We start from the raw sequence: 26,418 nt of genomic DNA, 5'->3' as shown, positions 1-26,418 counted from the left end.
CACATAATAAACCCTTGATTAGGATATACCAGAGTTCCCATGGGAGCTAGGCTGCTTCCTTGTGCACTAGCCTTTTAATTGACTTAATATCAAACACGGAGTCTGGTTTGCACTGTCTGAGCTGCAGGACTAAGAAGTTAGGAAGTCTCAAAAGTGTGCTTCCTAATGAAAGGGGTGGTGGTGGTTCTGGGAGTATCACTCATGGTTCCTCCAAAACAGAGCTACCTGTTCTTATTACATGGGTACATCACACATTTTCATTCTGGGTGAGAAAGGAGCTCAGCCTTTTGGATCACTCAGATGGTTTCCAAAAGGCCTCTTTCCATCATTTTTGAGAATTCTTGGAGAACAGGTGAGGTGCCAGAAGATTGTAGGCGGGCAAATGTTGTCCCCATCTTCAAAAAGGGGAAAAAGGAGGATCCAGGTAACTACCAACCCGTCAGCTTGACGTCTATACCGGGAAAGTTTTAGAACAACTCATCAGTCAGTCTTTGAGCATTTAGAAAGGATGGCTGTGATTACTAAGAGCCAGCATGGGTTTCTTAAGAACAAGTAATGTCAGACTAACCTTACCTCTTTTTTTGAGAAAGTTACTACCTTGCTGGATCAGGGGAATGCTGTAGACATAGTTTATCTCGATTTCAGTAAGGCTTTTAATAAGGTTCCGTGTTGACAAGTTGGTAAAATGTGGTGTGGATCCTATTACTGTTAGATGGATCTGTAATTGGTTGACAGATCGCACCCAAAGAATGCTTGTTAATGGTTCCTTGTCCTCCTGGAGAAAAGTGATAAGTGCAGTGCTTCAGGGATTGGTCCTGGGACCTGTTCTGTTCAATATTTTTATAAATGATTTACATGAAGGAATAGAAGGAATGCTTATTAAATTTGCAGATGAAACTAAATTGGGAAGGGTAGCAAATATGGTAGAAGGCAAGAGTCATACAGGATGATCTTGACAGCCTGGAAAACTGGGCTAAAACAAGTACAGTGAATTTCAGCAGGGATAAATGTTAAGTTCTGCGTTTAGGTAGGAAAAATCAAATGCATAATTATAGGATGGCGGAGACTTGTCTTGACAGTAGTATGTGCAAAAAGGGATCTAGGAGTCTTAGTAGATCATACACTGAACATGAGTCACCAGTGTGATGTGGTAGCTAAAAAGGCAAATGTGATTTTAGGCTGTATCAACAGAAGTATAGTGTCCAGCTCACGTGAAGTGATGATATCACTCTGCTCTGGTTAGAACTCACCTAGAGTATTGTGTTCAGTTTTGGGCACCACAACTAAAGAAGGATATAGACAAGCTGGAACATGTCCAGAGGAGGGCAACGAAGATGGTGAGGGGTCTTGAGACCAAGTCCTATGAGGAAAGGTTGAAGGAGCTTGGTATGTTTAGCCTGTATAGGAGATGACTGAGAGGTGATATGATAACCATCTTCATGTACTTGAAGGGCTGTCAGATAGAGGATGGTGCAGAGTTGCTTTCCATTGCTCCAGAAGGTCGGACCAGAACCAACAGGTTGAAATTAAATCAAAAGAGTTTTTGGTTAAACACGAAGAAGAACTTCTTGACAGTTAGAACACTCCCTCAATGGAACAGGCTTCCTTGGGAGATGGTGGGCTCTACTTCTTTGGAAGTTTTTAAGCAGAGGCTAGATGGCCATCTGACAACAATGCTGATTCTGTGAGCCTAGGCAGATCATGAGAGGGCGGGCAGAAAGGGTTACATCAGTGCTTAGTTCTTGTGGCCCCTTCTTACATGCCCAGGGTAATGCCAGTCAGGTAGCCATTTTCCCCAGGCTAGTTTGGCTAGGGATCCTGACAAGTGTTTTGCCATCTTCTGGGCATAGAGCAAGGGTCACTGGGTGTCTGTGGAGGAAGGAGAGGTAGTTGTGAATTTCCTGCATTGTGCAGGCGGTTGGACTAGATGACCCTGGAGACCCCTTCCAACCCTATGATTTTAAGGGCTGACTTGACATAAAACAGGATTAAATGATGTAGTTGTACTGTAGATGGACTATCACGCAAACCAAATGCTAAATGGCATTTTGCAATGGATGAGTTTAAATTTGTGCTCCTTCCTAAGTATTTATGGTAGGTAGATTGGAAACTTTGAGTCTTAGTAGGAAGATAATAGTTTAAATACTGGCCCTAGAGTGTACATCAAAAACTGTGCACAATGTGGCAATTTATAGATAGGAGGATTTTTTTCCAAATCATGGGAAATCCCTGGGTGTGCAGAAAAATCTGAAAACGGGGGAAAAATGCAGAACTGCTGTCCTCAGGGGGGAAACAAGCCCTGGGGGAGGGGTGAGCTGAATTCTTGTGGTGTTTATGCTGAGAGAGCATCTAGGCATCCTTGCTGAAACATTATTGTCACTCAGTGTCCACCTCCCACAACTGGCTACTTCTTACGGTCCTGGCAGTGAGGAGGAAAAGGGGAGCAGTGAGAAGGCAAGCATAAGAAAAGGGCATTGAACGAGAAGTAAGTAGGGGCTGATGTTGGGGGAGGATGCAGAAGATAGAGGGGGGCGGTAGTGGGGGGAGTCCAAAGCTAGGGAAGAGAAAGTGAGGACCAGCAGGGGAATTTCACCATGTATACTATTTTGTTGGGCTAAAGGCTCTTTGAAACCTTCTGATATATGCACATCTGGCAGAAGTTCTTCTGAATGTTTCTGTTAAATAATGCTACCATATCTTCAAAGAATTTGTAACCAGTTCTTTCTGGTTTACTCCCAGATTTCTGAAGACTTATCATATCCCATACTATTTTCACTTGGCATACTCAGTTTATCATGTGCTCATTGTGTAACATGGTATCTTGGCACTGCATTCTCTTTGCTCTTTTGGTAATAGAGAAGAGTTCTTGTGAAGAGTACTCTTAGAGTAGACATGAATTTAAATGACATTGTTCATACTTGTTACTTGAACTATGATAGTCAACATTCTGTTGTAGAGATGGGCATGAACCAGAAAAAAAAATGAACTCTGTGTTCATGGTTTGTCACATTTCACAAACCACAAACTTTCATGAACCTGCCCCAGTTCATGAACCAGTTTGTTTGGTTCGTGAAAACATCACATCCGGGTCAGCAAATCGGCACTTCTGGGTTAGCAGAAAGTCACTTCCGGGCCAGCAGAAGGTCTGCAGAAAGTCCATCCCCTGTTACCTAGGAAACTAATTGATTGGCGCCAGGCTGTCTGCAGTGACGAACCAAAAAACGAACCAAACAAACCAGCCTAAAGTTCATGGCAGTTCCTCAGGAATGGGCTCTGACAAACCACCGGTTCGTGAACCACAAACCGCCCCGGTTTGTGCCGAATTTTGGTTCATATTTCATTTCGTGCCCATCTCTGTTCTGTTAATCTGTTTTAAAGTCTATTATATCACATTTAGTTGGTGTTTTCTGTATTTGTGTCATTTAAGTATAAGGATACTAAGTAAGTACAAGCTCTAATTGTGATAATTGCTCTTTCTGTCAAATAGATGATGTCGGTTCATTCAGACAGATCGGTTTCAAAGAAGATTTTAGATATGTTGATGGCATTAACAATAACAAATGGTGAGTATTCTAAACTAAAATTTAGTAGATAATATATCTGTCAAAATTGCAAGTTGGAAAACTTTTCCAACTATGCGCTAATTTAAAAGTAATTTGTTTTTAGTTTAGTTAGATTTTAGCCAACGTAGGTGACAATGTTTCTGCTCTTGTACAACTTTCTTTTATGAGACAATGAAGTCAGAGGTCTACATACAGGGGATGGAAAGAAATTAAGAAATATTTATATTTATTCACTATATCTAATTTGCAGCATTGTCAAATCTGTGGATACTTAAATCTGAGACTGAAGCCATGAACAGATATGGCAGATGTTTCAACAAACCTGAAAAATGCTCCATGTTTGCAGAAAAATCTGAAATCTAAGACAAAACACTGGGGAATTAAATCCTCTAAAATAACAGAAGTAGTGCCTGTAGCTTTAAGAAACAAATGCCTTCAGTGTCTGTTGCTAGGCAATCACAACAGTATAGCCACCTTTTAAGCCTTGGTTTCTGTCCGTAAAGGGCAGTGGGAAGAGGAAGGGCTCTTTCCAGGGTTGTTTAGCCTTTGAGGGAGGATTCCCTGGGTCAGGCCCAGCACCAACCACTGAGAAATGTGCTACCACCTGACTTGCATGACTCACCCAGGTTTGACTGCTTCCTGCTGTTCAACAGCAGCCACTATATGAGAGCCAGTGTAGTATAGTAGTTAAAATTTCAGATTAGAATCTGGGAGACCCAGGTTTGAATCACCACTCTGCTGTGGAAACTCACTGGGTGACCTTGGGGCAATTACACATTTTCAGTCTAACTTACCTCGCAGGTTTGTTGTGAGGATAAAATGGAGAACAGAAGAACTATGCAAGCTACTTTGGGTCCCCTTTGTGGAGAAAGATGGGGATATCACTGAAGTAAATAAATAATAAATTAATCTAAAGATGAGGGGGCAGATTAAAGGTAGATTGTTTACTGGGTGGGAAGGAGAGAAGGAAACAAAGAAAGGTGAGTATATGGTTGCTGCCAGGAGGAGGGAAAAGAAGTAGTAGTGTGGGGAGGGGGCTACAGGAGAAAGTGAGGTGTGAGGTCCCCACCATGGGGAGGGGGATATAGGAAAATTCCTTGAGGATTTTCCACCATGCAACTGGGCTCTGCCCAGAGTAGTGGTCAATACCGCACAGCTGGAACAAAGTATTCCTGGGGAAAGTCTGCTGGGGGAGGGAAAGCTCAAGGTAGGGAAGGAGGGAAAGCTCAAGGCAGATTAAGGTAGGTTGGCTGCTGGATGGGAGGTGGAAGCAGGGAAAGGGAAGAGGCTGTGGGGGCATTCAGGGAAGGGAAAGAATAAATATGGGGGAGGGGAATATGAGATGCCTTACAGGTCCCCAGCTTGTTAAATCTAATTCTGAGCATAGCCAAAATGCAGATTGTTAGATCCACAGATTAAAGACATGTACAGAGAAGGAAGACCTTTATACAGACTTAGGGAAGAACCCAAATTTGTAGAAAAATCCCAAAATAAAGAAATTAGGGCATTTACAAGAACCCCCCAAATGGAGAAGCTCTGTCTCTGCTTTCACAGACAACATAAAAGAAGAATGTACAACTGCCCACCCTGCCAAACATTGTGAAGGGGATAGCTGAGGCAGCCAGGAGGGAAGGTGGAGAGGGTGGAGGAGGCACACAGTTGGGTAGGCAAGTGACGGAAGAAAGAGGTGGCACAGGATAGTGAGGCAGTGGGACAGAGGGAGCAGGCAGTGGCTGGGACAGCAAAGGAGGTGCTCCAGAGGAAGCGAGGGAGGAGCTGGCGCAAGCAAGTCAGGCAGTAGCAATAGAGGTGCAGAGAGCAGAACAGTCAGGAGGAGATGGAGGAGGCAGGCAGATGGGGTACAGAAAGCTGAGTTCAACATTGCTAAAGATGTCATGTTAATTCTTTACACTTTAATTCAGAAAGGTTTCATCTAGGTGTTCAGCTTTGTGCTAGTTTTCCAATTTGGAGGTATTGTATTTGTTTTTATTGAATGTCCCAACTGTTGGTCATTTTGTGTTTTTGCTCTGAGAATGTCCTAGCTATTAATTATATTGTATTCACTTGCAGTGAACCACCTTGGATCTCAGTGAGAAAGATGGATTATAAACAAACAATAATAATAATAATAGGTGTGAGGATCAGGAGAGGTAGGATTTCCTCCTCACCATGAGTTTCCTCACAGTTCCCTGCTTATTTCTGTATATTTTCTGTAAGCTCTTAAGATGGCCTGGAAATACTTCTTGCACTACTATTGTAGTGACTCTTTTTTGCTCCACTGAGGGTTGGCTATGTTCACAAATTGTGGTGAACACATATACAAACTACAGTATATACTTGATTTTTCTTTTTACGTATGTGAAATAATTTTCATCTTACGTTCAAGACATGCACAGCTGAATGTGTGACTTAAATCCCACATTTATCTTGGCTTCATTTGTAAAGTGAATGTATATTGTTATTTTTACAAACAGATGTATGCACATGCATGTAGCATGTGTGTATGTTCCCTGCAATGTGAACCGGACTAATACCTCTTTTCTTTGTGTAAAGTAGATTTACAGGGTTGGCAGGAAATTGTTATATATTTTGTCGTCAAACCATAATTGCTGTGATTTGAAAAGTGCACTGTCATCTTACATTTTGTTGTTTTCTGGTTCTGTTGAGCCTCCACTCCTACATTAAGAAACCACTTAAAGCAGAATCTGTATTACACTGAGGGAGCATATTCACACTCTGTTCTAAAACCTGGTTTTGAGAAGATCTGTGATGTTAAATGTTTTCTCTCTGCAGCATCAGTTTCTGACCCACTGAGGCCGTGGATTCCATCGCTGTGTGATATAGCAACTGTATTAACCAATATGGGCATTCCTTTTAACACTTTATTCCCTCTGCTGGATTTTCAGCCTCCCTTTAATAAGGATAATATTATGTAAGTAAGAAAAATAATAGCTGATGATATTGTTTTAGCTTGTGCTCTTCCTTGATTTGTTACCAAATTATTGACCTCTGTAAATAAAACAAGATTACTGTAAGCTTTTGATTTTAAGTGAAAAAAATGCTACCCACGAAATCTTTTTTTGACTTTCTGTTACGTACATCTGAGATTTAGTGCTGCTTCCTGGCTGCTACTACAGCAGGAAATATGCATAACAGTGAAGGAGCAGAGTTGGTTGCCACCTCATTTTCTATCATCTATAAATTTAAAGAGGAGGGTTTCTTTCATTTGATTTATTTTACAGACTACTTAATTCACTACTTTATAACTTATTACAATGTGGTTCTTCAAATGAAATCAGATGCACAGATGTCAGAAACGATTTCCTTTCCCCCCTTTATGTAGTTGTTCTGAGGCTACCTTGCATTGCAGACAGAAAGATGGTAACTGAATGGCTGCTTAAAACTGAAATAGATTTTGTTAGCCTACAATATGTTGTGTTTAAGGAGGCATTTTATGCTGTGTTCTAGAATCTGTTCTTGTTTTTTTCCCTTGTCCTGAACTCATCATATCAAATAGATTAAACCTAAGTAAAGGAATGTTGTGGTCTAAGTGTTGAGGTCTTTAATATTGTACAAGTGTGAATTGGGAAAGACATCAGTCTTGCTATAGTTGAATAGTAGTATATTAAAAGGAGTTAAGATTACTATAAAATAGTCCTTTTTCATTAGGTGTGAAATGTACAAGACTGTGGGGAAGCAAGAAAGTGGAGACTTCTCAGAAAACATGACTTCTTTTTTTCTCTTGGTTCAAAGCAGTCTTTGCAACATGGCTAAGGTAACATCACTTCTGTTTCTCCCATTTTGAAAAGTTTTCTATGCATAAAAGAACCTCTACTTTATGTGATATTTGCTGCTTGTCTTTTTGGGGGTTTTTTCTTTGTTCAGCTTCAGAACTACTCTAAGGAGGTTGCTCAAATTACATGGCAAAACTTCTGGGTAGAAAAAGTTATTAGCAGTAGATCACTTCTGGGTACTTAAAAATAGAGCGCACAAACCACAGTATGAAAGATGCTTCATTCTACTGTTAAAATTGATGATGTCCAAGTGTTCAACCTTGAATTGTGCCCAAGGAGTCCCCTTCTTGAATGTACCTTTAGCTAACATCAGCATGTAAATCAGAGATGACATTGATTCCAACTGACTGGCCTAAAGAGAGAATGAGCTGCAAGCTGGAAAATAGCAAGCACGAAGCTCTTTAACCACTAAAGTTTTAAAAAACTTTAATAAAATAAGAAATCAGATGTGCCTTTTCGGTGATAAGCCGGAATTGGCCCCAATACAGTGAGATGGTTACTTTGTTTCAGTGCACGTTACCTGCAGTGAAGGAAACAGTGTCTGTATTTGCTGTATATAACTGAATTTAGGCTGCTATTTACTTTTCTAAGAATGTATCTCTTTTTTTAAAGTTTCTACAACTGTGTATAGGCATATGTCCAGAACACTACACCGACGAAGAAATACTTCTATTGCTATTGCTACTGTTCAAAGTGAGTTTGGAAAAAGAGCTGAAACAATTTCCACTAGTGGACTTGGAGTACCTTATTATAAAACTGCTGGAAAATATCAGAAAGTGGGATACAGAGGTAATATCATTGATGCTTTTTTGTGTAATCTGTGCATAACTGAGTTTAATTTTATAAGAACTCCATGGAAGATTTTAAAATGATTCTATGTCTTAAATGTTTTGTGGAATTTCTTTGACTAAAGATATAAGAAATGTGTTGCATTTCTGCTTGGTTTGTTGTAACAAATGATACTTACGCTGGGTGCATTGATTGTGGAAATATTTGCTGTTTCATCCTGGGAGGATGTATTTAATCTGCAGCTGTGGTCCACCAATTTTTGTCTTCTAGTTCTTTTGTAACCGTGTACAAGATCACATGCAGGCATACAGTACCATGCCAAACATATTCTGGGCCTTCTTTCACATGTTTCTAAGCTATCAGACTTTAAAGGGAAAAAACTGCTGACTTTTGCATGTATCTTGTCATCATTTGCCTACATGCTGTAATTGATTTTAGAAATTGCCATCAACTTACCCTGATGTACTTTTTCCTTTCTAAAAAGATGCCCAAGTTGTGTCTGGCAATAAGTTGCCTGTCCAGCCACCATCATGACCTCTTGTGGTTGGTTCAGTTTGTTCCCAATTGGACAGCACGTGGAAGGTAAATTTTTACTATAATGTAGCATCTTACTTCAGACTATATATAGAAAGCATTAAGATACAGAACATTAGATCATTGTTTAAATTTTTTTTAGACAAGTAAGAAGACGCCTAAGCTTGGTAGTAATCTCAAAGCTTCTTAAAAATGATGTGAATATACCCTGTAGCCAGGACCAACAGGTACTGTATAAACCACTTATCAAAACATTAACTTTCTCGACTTCTGTTAAACTAAGCTTTCTTCACTGATGTCCATTAGTAAGGATTCCTTTTTCCCACATTGCTGCTGTTCCCTTTGCAATCCTTGTCCTTTGGACCTTAATTCCCACAGTGTTCCCAATATTCAGTAATTCCCAGTGTTCCCAATATTCAATATCTTCTGGGTGTGCTTCCACCTTTTTAAAATTCTATCTGAGCTGCTACAACCTAACAACTTGATTTTTCTTGCTACTGCTACCTCTCTTGTCTTCTCCCATGGTCCCTGCTGTGTCACCCAATAAGTTACTTGCCTTGGTTTGTAACCTGAACTAAATTAAAAGCTGAGATTCTTGGGATTCTGGCAATCCCCTGAAGCACACAGATTCTCAAAGCTGTGTAAATAAATATCCTGTTGTGTGAAATTATCCTTTAGGTTTGTCTTGAAAATTGTACAAGTGAGTTTTCTCACTACTGTCCAAAGCCAATAAAAGTCTGCACTCAGTTGACCATATATAAACAAAATACCCAAATCAGATCATTGGTCCATTGAATTCAGTATTGTTTACTCTGATTGGCAGCAGCTCTTGGGAAAGGCAGGCTCTTTTTGAACGTCTGCTACCCAAACCCTTTTAACAAGAGATGCCATGAACTGAACCTGGGATCTTCTGCATTCCAGGCATGTGATCCATCACTGAGCTGTAGCCTCTTTAATAGTCTTCCTTTTCCCTTGTTTAAATAGATGGCGCTTCTGTGCCAGGATTTAGTGAAGATGAAGCCTTCAACTCTGTTAAAGAGAACTGCAGAAAAAGTGAAGCAGCAAAGTGGTCTTAGTAAAGAGTCTCTTCTCTCTGAATTTGAGCCCCAGGTAATGCCAGATACTGTTCCCAAAAAGTGAAGTCTTAGAGTCACAACTAAGGATAGCTGGGTGGTGGGCAGATAGTTTTTTTTGGATACTTGGATTATATAGGCTTATAAATCAGAAGGCTCCAAGTTTATATAACATGCATCAAGATGCATGAGCAAGCAAGAGGAAACGAAGCAAAGGTTGGGGTAAGAGAGCAGGTCCAAGCTGAAGTCCTCCAGTTGTTCTGACCAAATATTACCTTGAATGATCTTGTGGGGACTAGCAGAGATCAGAAAGCTTACCTTAACCTAGCAGATATTAGATTACTTGGGAGAAGTCCAACTTGGTGCTCTGTCTTCATCCTGTGTACCAACTCCTTGAATACATACAATGTATTGCTGATCAGTTCTTCAGTCACTCTTCTCAGGCAGTGTTTTCACTCTTAGCATCATGGCTCATTGATTTTGCCTTGATTTCTCCTCTGGTATGATTAGTGGCTTGTCTGCCACCAGTGGAACAGATGGGCCTGGAGCAGTCCTGTATCAAGTGAGCCTGTTTCACCAGTCAGTGTCAGGCTCAGTCAGTCTTTGTCAGTGCAATTCAGTACCTCCGAACTTACCAACTTAATTTCCTTTTTGATTCAATAGAACAAAGTTTTGATTATTAAAAGCAGTTTTTAGATAGCCCCAGTAATGAAAAGCCATATTGCTGCTTACTGTTTTATTCCCAGAAGCTATGTCAAATACATATTTATTGTGGAAGATTTAGTCGTAAAACTGTGAAGGATGTTGGGGGCTGGTTCACAGGTAATCCCAGTATATAGAGTGCATACATGGGCAGGGTGCAGGAATGGTTGTCTCCCACATTGTTTTCTACCATTAATGTGACCACATGCGAATACCTATGTGAATAGGCCCTGTTTGTGCTATTTGTATACTGCAAAAAGGGTGAATGAATTCACATAGCCTTCAAGTAAAATAAAGCACCATAACTTTTTTTTCAAATCAGACAATATACATAATGTACATAAATCAAAGAATACCTCACATGCAGGCTATAATGTCACTGATAAACATTTTCAAACATTTTTCTAATTTGAAATATCAAGAACTTCTTTAATTAACCACTTTTTTATTCAGTGAGATACCAATTGGCAGCTCTTTTCCCCACCTAATCTCACATAGTTCCACATAGCCAGTTTGGTGTAGTGGTTAAGAACGGCAGGACTCTAATCTGGAGAACCAGGTTTGATTCCTCACTCCTCTACTTGAAGCCAGCTGGATGATCTTGGGATAGTCAAAGCTTCTTGGAGCTCTCTCAGCCACACCCACCTCACAGGGTGATTGTTGTGAGGATAATAATAACACTCTTTGTAAACTGCTCTGAGTGAGGCATTAAGTTGTCCTAAAGGGCAATATATAAATCAAATGTTGTGTATTTTATATTATAAAAATCTTACAAGCACTGAGGAGTGGCTTGTATGTGATCCAGTGTCTTGCTTCTATATCCTGCCATGTCTTCATCTACACGCCCTCATTTGTGGTGAGTTGAAAGGATAGGACAGGTAGCAGGCTGTGTAAATCTTGTGTTGATACCAGAGTGTGCTACCTCTTAAATCTGAATTCTGTTTAGATAATGTTATTGGGCACAGCTGCTTCAGTTCTTTGGGAACACTGAACAGCCTTTTGGAACTAAAACCCTTTTTTCCCCCAAACAGTATCCATATTAGTAAGTGCTAAAGTACATATTTTCTGTTCTTTTCCTAGGCCTACTACCTGACTTATATTCTTCTTCACTTGGTCAGGGAAGCGAGCAATACTGAGGCTGCATATTCTAATCAAAGGGTGAGCTACTGGCTCAGTTTATAAAATGCATATGAAGGGATTGTTTTACATGAAGCACGTGCTATGGGACGTTCTTAAATACTTATGACTTATGATGGTATTGAATTGTGTTTAGTAAACAAAAGGTAAAATACTACAACTTACAATGTATAGTGGTAACTTGCACTGAAGCAGTTCCTTTGCCTGGGAAAAATAACTTTGAAGTAACTGAATGAACATTGTGTATTTCTAGAAATGGCTACTGAAACTCTGTGCTACTCTGGAAAAATATGTGAAAAGTGATATTAGGGAAGATGCCAGGCTTTTCTATAGAACAAAGGTGAGTCTCTTTTACTAAATTTCTTTTCTCCGGAAGATGTGGGCTTTGTCTGAGGACTCTTTTTCCAGTTTCTTTCCCCATGTAGTTGAAGATGAATATCCTTGCAAGTTTGGCAGGTTTTCTTTTTTCTCTTTTAAAACCTGTCTCTATCAGAACATGGAAGTTCTTTTCTTCTTCACCTCAACTGATGATTTTAGGCCTGCTTCTCATATCTTAAAATACAAAAGTGTACCTCAAGTCACTCCCGCAATTTTGGAGGCAACAGTGCATTTAAAAAACCTAAGGACAAAAGTAAGATGAGAGTTGAAAACATACCTCCACATACTGAATCAGGTGAAAAAGACTAGGGCATGAAGGAATCTTGATGAATTTTGATTCAGTTGCAAACACCTCCTACTTTAAGGTGACGATAATATTAAATTATACAGAATATCTACGTCTTTGCCATATATAACGATGCAGTGTGTTGAGAAAAATGCTTGGCCTCTTGGATACTGGTAGGCATCAGGGCAGAGTGCCCTGCACTGACACAAAATACTCTTGCATTGAAAGAGTGCACATCTATAAACAAAATAAAATGCACTGTATGCAGTGAATTCCTTTTAATATTTCTTCACAAACATCTCCATGTCAATAGAAAACTCGAATAGTAGGGGAAAGGCTTTTACCCTCTCCCTTTGATTGTTGTTCTGGTTTTTTGTTTTTATAGGGATGATTTTAATATAGAGGAGCTTTCTACAGTATAAACCGCCAAGATCCTCCACATATAGTCTGAAGTGGTGCAGTCCATTCTGCCATTTTATTCTCTTTTCATTTTCTCGCATATGTAAATCAGGCCTTATTGATAGGGAATACTTCGATCTGATCTGGTTTGGGGTTATACATTCTTGAAATGTATCTTTTAAAAGGTCCTAAGAGATCTGTGATCTTTGCCTCATTTAGTTTAACTTTATTGCATGTTAACTGCGAGAAACGAGGGGTGGGGGGCAGAGCATAAGTAAGCTCTTAATTCCACAAGTAACTACTCATGGAATTAATTCCACAATCTTTGGGCTGTAAATGCTGTGTCTGTCTTGGAGTTGTCTGATAGAGCATATCTGTGCTAAACAGTAGGACAGGCTACATTTCAGTTAAAATCAAATCAGGAGTGGGGTAGGACTAAACTTTGCACTAAATGGGTCTTCTCCCCCTAAATCAGACATTTGGTAAATGCATTGATGATTGGCTAAGAATGAATCACCCTTTGAATTATTGATTGCTGCTCAAATGCCTAGGGCTATATATCACTAATATATATTATTAATAAGCCTCAATAAGAACCCCTTAAATTATATTAAAAATAGAAGAACTTGCAGATTAATATCATTATGGATGAATGGGGCTGGATATGGAAAAGTGTTGGCCCTAAATTTTGACTAGTCTTAAAGAATTTTTTTATAAAATACTTCTGCAGTGGAATCTGCTTCCCCAAAGACTGTCATGTGAACATACAAGTCACGATAAAATAAAACATGAATTACAGATTCAAGTTGCATCCTTCCACAAGGACATAATCTATTGGGGTAGGGTATGTTTGTAAATCTCCCAAACAGAATTTCAGAGGGTAAAACGTTAAAACGTGTGAACATAAAAGCTCGGCGTAAGCGAGGGAAAGACAGCGATGAGAAATAAGCGGCTGGGCTTTTGTATTTAGGAATGATTCCAAACTCCAATGGGGAGCAGGTCTTCTGTGCCAGAGAGCAGAGGGCTTGCCTATCGATATCTAGCAGCCTTTGTTTTAGGAATCTGAAAGCTTGGTTTTCCGTTAACATTAGAAGGGAATCAAAGGATATCCCTATAGACTGTAATTTCCTCTGAATCAGGGAGGCCCATTTGGATGTAAAGGCACCTGTGAGCATCAAATAAATATAACTCGCCGCGGGTTCAGCCCTAAAATGGATGCATAGCCAGAATTTAAGTGTTAAGATCCAAGCACGGGTCTCAAGGTAGCACTGCCCAGTTTCCAGGCACATGGCTGCATAACAAACGCAATTAGAAACCTTCAAGATACGCCTCAAAAATATTGCCTGAATTTAAAACCGATTAGTGATTAAAACCGCTAATCCAGATAGGGATCCTGTATAATATTTGGGGCAGTTTTAGCATTGAAAACATGAAGAGCAGCAGGAACAAATTGGTTGCCTTTTCACATGAAAAAAACTAGCGGTTGCTGCTGCACTACACTTAGCCAGGTTTATTACATAATTCCGTTGAGATATCCAATTATAGTTATACTGAAAAGAAACACCCAGCTATTTGAAAGATTTAACTTGCTCAATATTGTTTCCTTTAATCTGCCAATTTAAACGCTTCCAGGATCTTGAAAAGACCAAAATTTTAGATTTTACATAGTTGACAACTAGAGAGTTGTTTCACAATATGAGACAAAGGCATTAAGGAGACGCTTAAGGTCCTGTGTTTGAGATAAAATTACCGCATCATCGGCGTAAAGTAGCAAAGGGACAGGGAGGGAGCCAAGTTTAGGGGAGTGGCCATCAGTCTTGGCTAGTGAGGGAGCTAGGTCGCATAGGAATAAATTAAATAGATAAGGGGCCAGGATGCATCCCTGCTTGACTCCACAGTTAGAGGGGATTTGGGGGGTTAGCTCTCCAGCAGGGTTGAAATGGATTTGGCAGCTAGTGGACGAATACAGTTTTTGCATGAGAAAGAGCAAATGTTTGTCTAAACCCATCTTTTCCAGCTTGTTCCAAAGAATATTCCTGGGGATGGAATCAAAAGCCCCCTTTTAGTCAAGGAAAGCGGAAAAGAGCTTTTTCTCAGTGGAGCCACTGTATTTCTCAATCAGATGGGCAAGAGGGACGCAATGGTCTAGAGTGGTTTTACCGGGGCAGAAGCCCATCTGTTCTGGCCCCAAGAGGTTTATATCAGACATCCAAGCATTGAGTTCCTCCAACAAGTGCCTGGCATAAAGCTGGCCAACAATAGAAAGCAAGCTAATTGGACGGTAATTCTCCGTCAATTGAGGGTCACCTTTTTTGAATACTGGGACTATGATTGCGTTAGTCCAAGAAACAGGAACAATTCCCATCTTATCAGTTAAGGTGAACAGAGTCACCAGAGGGGAGGCCCACCACTCTGGGTTGTTTTGGAAAAGTTCCGGAGGACTTTCACATGTGTGACTTATGGCAACCTCAGCAAGGAGCTTTTAAGGCAAGTGAGAAGCGGGGGTGGTTTGCCATTGCCTTCCTCTGCAGTGTCTTCCTTCCCATCCAAATAGTGACTCTGCTTAGCTTTCAAGATCTGACAAGATCCAGCTATAACTTGCTGCCTTCCCTCCCCCCTACAGACTTACACTGATATAATTTATTGCAGGATAGATGTTGGAGCTCTGTTTCATTGTTTGCTGATTAAATTTCATGTATTTTGGACATACTCTAAAATACAAATGTTTTAGAGAAGTGTGGTCCAATTTGTTAGTGAAAGGCTAGGTATCGATGAACCTAAAATAATGCTGCTAGGCTGAAAAATCAATGTGGCCCCCTGACATATCGAGCTAGTTTTAAGTTTGTTCACTACTGCCAAGATGGTTATAGCAGCAAACTGGAAAAAGACAAAACACCCTTCTATAAATAAATGGTTTACTAAAATCTGGTGTACTGCTTTATTGACAAGACTAATATATTATTAGAAAACCTGAATGAGCAGTTTTTTAAAAAATCTAATAAATTTGCTGTATTCTGTTATTTCCTGGAATGACAAAATAAGTGAAAAGATTGACCCATTTGCCTTTTGTGATTTGTTGTAGATTATTCTCTGTTCTTTATAACTGTTTCTTTTTCCCTTTTGTTTGGATATATAAGTATATTTTTCCTTTTCACTATATGTATGTATTTATTATTATTATTTATTAGATTAGATTTTTAGTCCGCCCTCCTCGCCGAGCAGGCTCAGGGCGGAGCACAACATTTTAATTTGCATAACAACACATAAAAGCAGATAAAACATTACAATAAAATTTAAAACACTACATACAATAAAAACTTCTCCTCAGATGGTGATGGAAGATATATATAGGGTGGTGGACAGATCTTTTCAAGTCAAGTCAAGTATGGCCGGCAGGGGTCCAGCCTAGCCTCCGCCATATGCCTAGCGGAACATCTCTGTCTTACAGGCCTGGCAGAAGAATAATAAATCCTGCTGGGCCCTGGTTTCATCAGACAGAGTTCCACCCGGCCAGTGCCAGGACTGAAAAGGCCCTGGCTCTGGTCGAGGCCAGACGAGCCTCCCTAGGACCAGGGACCACCAAAAGTTTTTTTGTGTGTAGAACAAAGTGTCCTTGGGGGTATATATAGGGAGAGGCAGTCCCGCAGATATGCTGGACTCAGTCCACATAGGGCTTTATAGGTCAGCACCAAAACCTTGAACCGGACCCAGTACTCAACTGGTAGCAACAACTGGTAATTATAAGCACCAAAAAAATCAAGAGTTCTAGCTATTCAGCATTTTACTTTGTAGGTACCAATACCTTTGTATGTTTCTTTCTAGGTAAAAGATTTAGTTGCTAGAACGTACAGCAAATGGCAACAAATGATCCACAGTTCTCGGCCTACTCAGGTATTTTGCAGTCAAGTTAGCTTTCCTTATATGCTCTCTAATTATTTGTGTAAGTTTTCAATTAATTGTGATGGCACAAATGCCTTGAAAAGTATATTTGTAAGTTGTGAACAAGCCAAAGATTACTTTATAGGGAGCTGGTTATGTCATTTGGTTTATTTAGAAGCTGGTTATTTGATGATGGTAATAATAATACATGAACTTGAGACTTCAGTACCTTGCTGTTGGTACAGCAAAAATATAGACTCTGCAGATAATGTAAGCCAGACAACAATCTTGTTTAATACTATGGCTATGGAAATCAGATTGTGCAAATATGCCTTGCACAGTTCTGTTATATGCAAAACATAAGCAGTTCAATAACAGTAGATTGCTCTTATACTCTGAACTGGTCCACACAGAGAGGTCTTACCATGTAACCCAAACTGCCTTTCTTAAACATAAGCATCGCTCAAAATATGAAGTCCTTAAATCTGGATTTTAAAGCTGACATATATTTACTTCCAAATGTCTTCTAGTAGTCAAAGCTCATTTTAGTGAACAGATGCTTGCAAACCCCTAATAGTGTATTTCCCATTGCTTTGCAAGTAAATATGCATGTTTTTGAAAGTGTGCTTAGATGTTGGTTGAACTATCTGTTAAATGGTTGATTGATCTCCTGGATTCTAACTGAGTGATTAATTTTTTTAAAAAATTACATACGCCCAGACCTCCTAAATAGCAATCTTTTTTTGAGAGAGGAAAAAGCTGTTAAGTATTCAACCTACTGCTCATCCTTAGAAGGAAAAGCCATATTTGGAATGTTTTCATTTTTTAATTAATTATGAACCAGAATAAAATAGTTTCAAAAATGAATGTTCTTAACTTGCAACTCCACCAATTAAAGTTTGTAATTGTCTGCTTATCTGTTAGGAAGTGTTGTCACAATAGTTTCTCTAAATGTTCTGATTCTGGGAAATCTTGCATTAGGGGAAGATTCATGATTTTTGGGACCCAGATTCTTAGAATGAATGGATTGGGAAGAATGTCAAAATCAAAGCTATGACCAAGAAAACAGAGGACGAAGACTACTGTGCAGTCTAAGAACGGGAAGAAGAAATCCTGTAATCTATATTTCACTCCTTTGTGTGCCAACAGGGTTCTACTTTGCTGTTCTTTCAGTTATCTTAAAAATAATTTTTATAACAATTATTCAATCTGCTTTTTTAAAAATGTAGGTTGTATTTTTTGAGTAGCCCTTTTCTACTTGTAAGAAGAGTCTTTGAGTCAGTCTTGGACTGCAAAATTTTTTCCATAAAATAAAAATCTGTGTCTTCTAATGTACTTTTCATGCAACTCCTAATCCTGAAAAATATGGTACTGACAAAGATATGATTGTAAAACTGACTACAGTGAAACAAAATTGAGACACATTAATTAATGTTGTTTGGTATCAAGAAGAAGCTTCTCTGAGGGCCTTGCTAAGGCTCCGTTCATGGGGGTAGGAACTGTAATTTGCAAATCCTTCACAGATCATATCCCTTAGTGATGGCTCTTAAAATTCAGTGGCCCATGAAAGTGTCCTTGTGCAGAGAAGATCGGTCAAAAACTTGAGCTAAAATCCTATATAAACTTAAACAAGTCTTATTGATATCAGTGGGGCTTAATCCCAAATTTGATAAGCAAAGGGGGCAGTAAACATGGACAGTGCAATCCTAAAGAGTGTTATACCCTTCTAAGGTGATTGACTTCAATTACCTTAGAGTGTAACTCTGCTTAGGGTTGCATTGTGGGTCTGGCTTCAAGATATTTTTAAAGAAGATTAAGACAATTCATGGAAATATAATGCTAAAAGTATAAGGAGTTCTGTGCAGCAATGTTACTCAAGGTTAGGCAAAAATCTCTGTTTTTGTAGAAATACATGTAAATTTCCATTCAAAGACAAGTTTATTCTGTGTTTTGTCATGCCCTTATAAGTATGAACTGTATATGTACAATTTACATATTCATATATTCCATAAGTATGTCAGTCTTTTCTGCTAGTTAATGACTTAGATGTATGTTTACTAATTAAATATTTATTTTACTTTGTGTGCAATTTCATATTCTAAACTCTTTGCACTGCCATATTTGAGAATACAGAATTTTAGAAGCCATAACAAATTAAAATGTAAATATAAATATATAGTGCTAAGTCTAAAATGTTTAGGGTTTTGTATTAATTGTTTTTAAATAAATTTGTTATCCATTTCATGTGTAAGAGTACAAAATAGATGGATAAAATGAATATGCATCATGCTTTTCAGATCTATCGAAGGGTACAGTTCATCAATAGGAATTTTGCTGATTTTAGTGAGAAGTAGACTGTAGCCCAAGCCTATGGAAATGTTTTGTATTTACAGTGGTTTTCAAAATTTCTGTTATTCCAAACCAAGGTGGGAGTAGGTAAGGGAAAGACTACCTCAGAGCGGATGGGTTTATTAAAACCAAACTGTTTAAAGAAGCACACAGGATATATTTTACTGACCCAATGTTCTGTGGCCAGGATCCCACACAAAAAGTACTTCTGTTTGCACATAGGGAAGTTGCTAATTTTTCTTTCCAGCATCTGTATTTTCAGCTGTATCAAATGCTGATGGGGAGGGTCCTCTAACTCTAAGAGATGCTTTTTGTTAAGGATCTGTAATGAAAAAGGGGTACATAAAGATGTAAGTGCATTTGCAGAACCCCATGCATAGTGTTTAGGATCTCAACCTGTATATTAGAGCCTCTTCTCAGTTGTCCCACTGAATATCCTCTTGTTTACAACTTGATTTCTCAGTTACTCCTACATATAAAAAACTCAAAACATATCTTTTTCTATGAACAGTTTATTGTATCATGTATTGTGTTAAAACGCACCATTTATACTGCAATTCAAACATGCTTGGAACTAAAGTTTCCAGGTTAACCACTTTTTATGTAACAGAAATAAGTATGAGAATAAAAGTGTAAAATAACCTAATGTGTGTATTTCAAAATCATATGTACAAGACAACTACTGGCTCACCAGTGTCTTCCTTGTGCTCACATCTATTTTTCACAGTGAAAGCTTTCCAAATAAAAAGAGCAGGAAGGCAGCAGAGGGTGGGGGAGCTCAAAGAGTACAGTGTGTCGGAGTTCCAGTGAGGAGGTTCAAACTGAAGTGGAAGGTGGGGGTAAGGAAGTTCCAGGAAATGTAAGCTTCTCTCTGATTACCTTGGCTTGGCGAGAGCTGAGAGACAGCACAGCTAATCTGCCATAGTGGGAGAGATTTCCACCCAGCTATCTGCCTGGGATAAAAGGTCAGATCGTGAGTTTATCCCATCTGCATTCCTAAGATTGCTTCTTGGGGGGGGGGGGGCTTTATTGCTGAGATGGCGGTTTTGGCATTCAGGTCCTACCTTAGCCATCAGAATTGGGGACAGTTCTCTCTACTCAGAGCTGTGCTGGAGCCTATTAAAGGACACTAAGCTTTCCGCTCCTCATTTCTTGATGTTAGAAGAGACTAATTAATTTAACAATGAAGAGAGATTTTCTCCAAAGCAATGTGATAATATCCTTTGGGGAGAGAACCTTTTTTCAGGAGACTACAAAAGACGCTTAAATAAATCTTTTCCCAACCTTTTGGAAGATTTATAGATCTGGAAAGTAAAAGTCTAAATACTGAACTCTTTCAAGATTTATTATTGTGAATTTGGACATTTTTAGAGGAAAAATATGCTTGGGATTAAAAGTATCGCTCAATAAAAGAAAAAGTGAAGCTGGGAAACTTATTGTTTTGACTAATGAAGATAAGAGATGCTTGGACTTTGTCCATGTTTTCTTTGATTGCTATGGCAACAGGACTAACAGTTCTAAATTAAGAGTGAAAGAGATAGGGTTGCCATAATGAAGGGGGGAAAAAACAAACTTCCTGGCTAGAGAATCTTCCTCGCTAGAGAATCCTAGACACTTACTGCCACCTTCTGGCAATTACAGAATATTTACAATGACGACTACAAAAAAGACTCAGCATGGTTTATAGATTTTCCAGAAAGGGAACAATTTCAGAAATATTTCCAGCAAATGGCTAAGATGGATGAGTTGGGGAAGAATCTGGGGGCGGGGGGGGGGGCGGGGAACGGATTTTCTTGAGAAACAAATAGGTAAAAGGATCGTTGCTTTGAGAGATCAAATGACAGAGCAAGTTCAAAAATTGGACCAATCTATGAAACGAGTATCAATGAGAAGGTTGGGATAATAGAAAACAAAGTAGACTCTCATGATATACAGATGGAAAAACAATTGGATAACCTTGCACTGTTAGAAATGCAAGAAAAAGAATTTGCTTTGAGGTTCAGATCCATTCCAGAAGAAGATGGTGAGGACTTCACAAATAAAATGATTGTGGCCTTGGCAGAGTTTTTGGATTGGGATCAGGAAGCAATGCAAACGGAAATTGACCAGAGTATACAGAATTAACTCTAAATATGCCAAAATGAGGACGGTACCAGGGGATGTACTGGTCTATTTTGTAAGAAGAAGGGTGAAGGAACAAATTTTACAATAGCATCATATCATAAAATTAACAATTGGTGCTGCCCAGATTATTGTTTTGAAAGAAATTCCCACACTATTTTTGCCTAAGTGCAAGGATTATAGCTTCCTGGTGGAAAAGCTAAAACAGAAGAACATTGCTTTTTGATGGGATACTCCAGAGGATGTGATCTATTAATTTCATGGACAAAGATTTAGGCTGAACTCGGTACATAAAGCCAGAGACTTTCTGGAAAAATACAAAAATTTGGATGACATTTTGACAAAAAGTTTAACAGAAATATCAACAGGGCAACAATTGGACCAGAGCAAGGAAGAGGAGAAAGTGGGGGCTCATATTTCTGTTTTTTTAATCTTCCCATATATATTCCTCTTTTTTTTCTCCCATTTTATTAACTGGAACATTAATGGGGCAAATTCAGCACCAAAAAGGAAGAAAATATTTCACTTTCTGAAGAACCTAAAACATGATATGATTTATATGAAAGAAACCCATATTAGAAAAAAAGATATAAAATTTCTGACAAAGTTCTGGGTGAAGAATTTATAGCAGCATATATGAAAAAGAATGGAATTGCTTTGTATATTAAACCACACTTAAAGCTTAAATTGATATTGAGTGATGAGCATGGAAGATATGTGGCAGTAGAAATCAACGAACGGTTCAAAAATGTTGGTGGTGGGACTCCATGCTCCAAATGAGAATAAAACTGGATTTTTCAAAAAAACTGGAGAATGTTGAACAGATTTAGCATATGAAAATTATTGGTTGATGGAGGATTGGAACAGAGTGATTTACCTAAAGATAGATAGATGCTCTGAGAAACATATTAAGACAATCCAGGGTAAATTGCCCAAAGCTTTCTTTGATTTAATGGACAATTTGGGTTTGATTGATTTGTAGAGACAGAAAAATGACAATGCAAGAGAGTATACCTTTTTTTTCTAGAAAGACAGATCGTTCTCAAGAATAGATATGATTTTGACATCAACGGACATTGCCACTGGGGTGGTTAAAATAGAGGTCCTACCCAAGACCTCAGATCATAATCCTGTGTCTATGACTTATAGGGGGAAATGGGGTACCTTTAGATGGAGATTAAATGAAGCTGTGTTACAAAATGAAGGGATTATTAAAGACTGTAAAAATAAACAGTTTTTTGAATTAAATCTAAATAAAGGCACAGATATGAGAATGGTCTGGGATGCAAGTAAAGCATTTGTTAGAGGTTATTTAATCCAACATAATGCTCAACTGAAGAAAAAGAATCAAGAGATAAAGCAACGTATTTTGGAGGAGATAAAGAGCAAAGAGGAAGAACTAAAGAGAGCTCCTGGAAATACAAACATATTGCAGCATATTATGATCTTACAACAACAACTATCAATGTTAATGTCAAGAGAAATTGATATAAAATTGAATTATGCCAAACAAAGAACATTTGAATATGCAAATAAGCCAGGGAAATGGTCTCCATATAAACTGAGAAAAGAGAGAGAAAAAAGAATGATATTGAAAATACAAGAGGCAGACAAGGTATTAACAGATACTTCAGAAATACAAAAGGCATTCTATCAATATTATGCAAATCTCTATAAGAGTTGTGATGTATCAGTGGAAAAAATAGATGAATATATTAATAAGCCAAAATTACCTAAGATCACAGAACAACAAAGACAAATTATGAATGGACCTATAACACCAAGAGAAGTGGGAGACGCTATAAAAAAGAGTAAGTTGGGAAAAATGCTTGGACCAGATGGACTCCCAAGTAGTTACTATAGGTGTTTTGAGGATGAACTCCAGCCTTTACAAAAGACAATGAACTCTATCTTAGAGGGAGGTAAAATGCCAGAGACGTGGAAGGAAGCCAACATGACATAGAATGCTTCCAGACTTTTGCCTATCTTCATTCCCACAAGAGTTGTCTGCTGGGGCAGAAAATTATTTCCTTTCATGGAGTTCTGTGTAGCAGTTTTTCTTCATACTTTTTCCTTTTTCAAGAAGTTGGAAAAGAGATCAAGCAAAAAAGGAGCATTTGAAGGCCTTTTATGAAAGACCAAAAAAACCTCAAACAACTTTAAGGAGCTGTGGTTATTTTTATGCAGGGGGCTAGGATCAATATTTTGCCAGTTGCATACTTCAGTTTAGCATAGTGGAAGGCCACATCCTTCAGTAAAATTAGGCCTTACAGAAGCACAGCTTGGAGGCTGAAAGCTTTCAATTGATGCTGTGCTGTGCCGAATCTGTATAATCTTCAGTTAATCATGTGTGGCACAGAATTGTGGAAAATGGGACTTGTTGGATGGTGGTTCCCTGTAATTAATGCTGTTATCCCTTGAGGAGGTTCATTTATCTTCCTTAACAGAAAAAAACGCCTATGAGCCCATGTTTCTTTTGCTTTCCTTATTCCTCTGTGGGGATGTTTTTCTTACAAAGATATAGCTGTGTTTTCAGGCTCCTTGCTTAGAACCTCCAGTCTGCCTCTCTGTATTTCTGTTTCTTTGTGAACCTCTTAAGGGGTATAGTTGGGCACATCTAGCTCCAGCACACGGATTATAGGTTCTGACAATCTATTCTGACTCCAGAAAAGGCCATCTGGAAGCCCCTAAGAAGTTTCCAAGATGATCAGGATGAGAGAGTGAATTCCTTGTCGCTTGACCTTGTTCCAAGAACTCATATACATGTCAAATGGCACAAATAAAATTTTCTCTTATTTGAGGGAGGTCTGTCAGCTGGATGAAACAGGTTCCAGTGATGCCTAAAAGACGTCTGATAAGTGAACTGAAAGCTTATGCTGAAATAAATTGTTTGTTGTCATTCCTCTGTGCAGTCCCATATGTGCCTGTGCATGCACAGTCCCAGTGGGTTCCTGCACAGAAGATACTCGATGAAAAACAGTTACAGGTAAGTGCAACCCTGTTTTAGTCTTTTAAGGCGCTATTGGATTTTAAGAAGGCATCATGAAAATGAACAATCCTGTTTTTTGAAATAGTAATTTGATTGGTCTAATATTAGTCATGCATATTTTTATATTTATAACTTCATTCCAAGTGATAATAGAAGAAAGAAACAGCAATATTTTCTATTAGAAACATTACATGCACATTGAACTGGCAAACCAGGATTTCTAGAGATCTATATAGTTTCAGGTATTGTGTGTTTTTCTTTACCTCTCTCCCCCAATTCTTTTCTCCTCTGTCCTACTAGCCCCTACTGTTGTCCTTCAGGCCCTACTAATTCCATTTTAGGTTCCCGTTTTTCATCTGCATCTGGCAAGCAGATTCTACTGTCAATCTCCTGTGTTCATCATGTAAAGAGGGTGAGAAATAGAGCAGTGATTCTTAAAGAGAGGCTGTATGGCCTCCAAAGATAATTTACAGGCTTGGGGAAAAGCATTCCAAATTTGAGGTGGCAAATGGGAAGCGGTCCAGATTTTAGGCAGCCCCTTCTTGCTGGCAATGGCTTCTGCTAGCTAAAAGAGGTTGAGATTTATACTGCTCATCCTGCCGGAAAAATAAAATCAGATTTCTCTTCCAACTCCTTAAAAGTGGCTCACAGCAAATAGAAATGAAACCTAATATTTAGGTGTTAACTTAATGGGTATCAGGTACCAGGGTCGTATTGTTCTGTGTATTGTATGCCTATCTCAAATGTAAATAAAATTACCTTGTCTAGGGTACTGTTTTTATGTTCCAATTTTTTTTACTTGTGGTTTGGAAGGTATTCATTGGTGATGCTACATGGGAGTGAGCAGTGAATTAAAAGTAAAGAAGCAGTGATCTAGATAATTTTCCTTTTTCAGTAGCAACTCCTACTAACTGGAACCAGATTCCAGAGGAAATAAGCAAAGCTGTCATTTCTCCAGCTTTCCCAGGGGAGGTCAGACTTTTCTGATTCAATTAATGTTTTAAGTTAAAACTATAAAGTGAACTGTTGTTCTTTGTCTTTTTCTTGTAGTTGTATATGTCCTAACAATCCTTGACCACAGAAAAGATGGTTCAAAATGTATAAATAAAATGTCCAGACTTTTCCCCCCTGGGTTTTTTAGTAACACTCAGACAAAGATATCGCATCTAAGACAGAGCCATGGTTGGTTTTCATAATCCCCATTTGATGGCCCTTGGCTCTGTATCCTTACCCTAATGTTGTTCAAAACTATGCACCTAATATAAACTCTGCAAGTCAAACCATTACATTCATATCTACATACTTTAATTTGGTTTACAAAACAGATTATCCTAGATACAAAGTGTAGTGGATATGTAGTAGGGTGACAGGAACTCTTCTCTTGCCTTCCTTTTCTGCTAACTCAAGAGCAGATGTGAACCAGTAACTGCTGCCACCATTCTTTGGCACTTAAGGATCTAAAAACCACAGAGGAGCTTGGAGAACGACTCCCCCACCCACCCCCTTTAACAATACATCTCCAGCAATGGAGAAAATTTTCCCCTAGCGAACTTTAAAAAACAATGTACTGGAGTGAACAAAAGAAAGGTTGCAAAAGAATGGGAGGGGAAGTTAAGAAAGCTACTAGAGGTGCTGTAAACAGCACACAGGGTGAGGAGGTAGAGGGATTTGGTGCTAAGGCAAACAAGAGTGGAGGTAATTGGCTTGCCAACCTCCTACTGGGACCTTGAGTTCTGAAATTACAGGTGCTGCCCAGATCAGTTTCCCCAGAGGAAATGGCAGCTTTGGTAGTCTGTGTCTATAGCATTATAATCCTGCTAAACTCCTTCCTCAAACTCATGTCTTCCCCAGGAACTGCCCAGGAATTTCTCAAGCTAAAATTGGTAACCTTGGGAGAAAACCAAGTAAGGTTGAAAGAAATTCAGATCTATCACATGGAAATATGCTTTCTTGTAGCATATCTAGACTCACATTTACAAAAGATCTTGGGCTTCAGCTCCCTGCATCCTGGGAAGTGATGTGTTATTCCACTCTTGGTTTAAACCTAAGAAAGTGGGTAGAATTCTTCTGGTTTCTGGAATATAGAAACTCGGACATAGTGTACTTTTCTTTGCTGAGAATTGGGATGCCACTTCGATGGGCAGTTGGCATTTCCCAATGGAAAGAGCAAAAAGATCATCACAGGTCACAAACTTTTCCTGGAGTGAAAAAGAAAAGCTGATTTAAGCCTCTGAGGAGCAAATTAAATGAATGAAAGGGCATAGAGGTGACAGATACAGTAAAATTAATATATTAATAATATATTAATATATGTTTTGCAGATAATGAGGATTTCCCAGCATTCTAATACCAGCTCTATGGCAGCTGATGTTAACTCTTTATAAGTAACTTGACTGCAAGCCCATAAAGTACTGTACAAATGCTA

General features: G+C 38.8%; 1 protein-coding gene across 1 annotated transcript in view; it reads left to right on the top strand.

The window, feature by feature from the left end:
- The window catches only part of SLF2 (SMC5-SMC6 complex localization factor 2), a 53,631-nt gene extending 34,113 nt beyond the window's left edge, over nucleotides 1–19,518 (top strand). Inside the window, exons 10-20 of the mRNA XM_054983602.1 lie at nucleotides 3,488–3,563; nucleotides 6,357–6,495; nucleotides 7,233–7,338; nucleotides 7,970–8,146; nucleotides 8,631–8,728; nucleotides 8,823–8,907; nucleotides 9,665–9,790; nucleotides 11,536–11,613; nucleotides 11,846–11,932; nucleotides 16,478–16,546; nucleotides 17,516–19,518. Coding sequence (XP_054839577.1) covers nucleotides 3,488–3,563; nucleotides 6,357–6,495; nucleotides 7,233–7,338; nucleotides 7,970–8,146; nucleotides 8,631–8,728; nucleotides 8,823–8,907; nucleotides 9,665–9,790; nucleotides 11,536–11,613; nucleotides 11,846–11,932; nucleotides 16,478–16,546; nucleotides 17,516–17,551 — 1,077 coding nt within the window. The 3' untranslated portion in view covers nucleotides 17,552–19,518. The remainder of the gene's footprint in view (nucleotides 1–3,487; nucleotides 3,564–6,356; nucleotides 6,496–7,232; nucleotides 7,339–7,969; nucleotides 8,147–8,630; nucleotides 8,729–8,822; nucleotides 8,908–9,664; nucleotides 9,791–11,535; nucleotides 11,614–11,845; nucleotides 11,933–16,477; nucleotides 16,547–17,515) is intronic.
- Nucleotides 19,519–26,418: the final 6,900 nt, after the last annotated feature.

The sequence above is a fragment of the Eublepharis macularius genome, chromosome 6, assembly GCF_028583425.1.
Source record: "Eublepharis macularius isolate TG4126 chromosome 6, MPM_Emac_v1.0, whole genome shotgun sequence".
Taxonomy (NCBI): domain Eukaryota; kingdom Metazoa; phylum Chordata; class Lepidosauria; order Squamata; family Eublepharidae; genus Eublepharis; species Eublepharis macularius.
The sequence above is the reverse complement of the archived record's forward strand: the minus strand, read 5'-3'. Positions and strand labels throughout refer to the sequence as shown.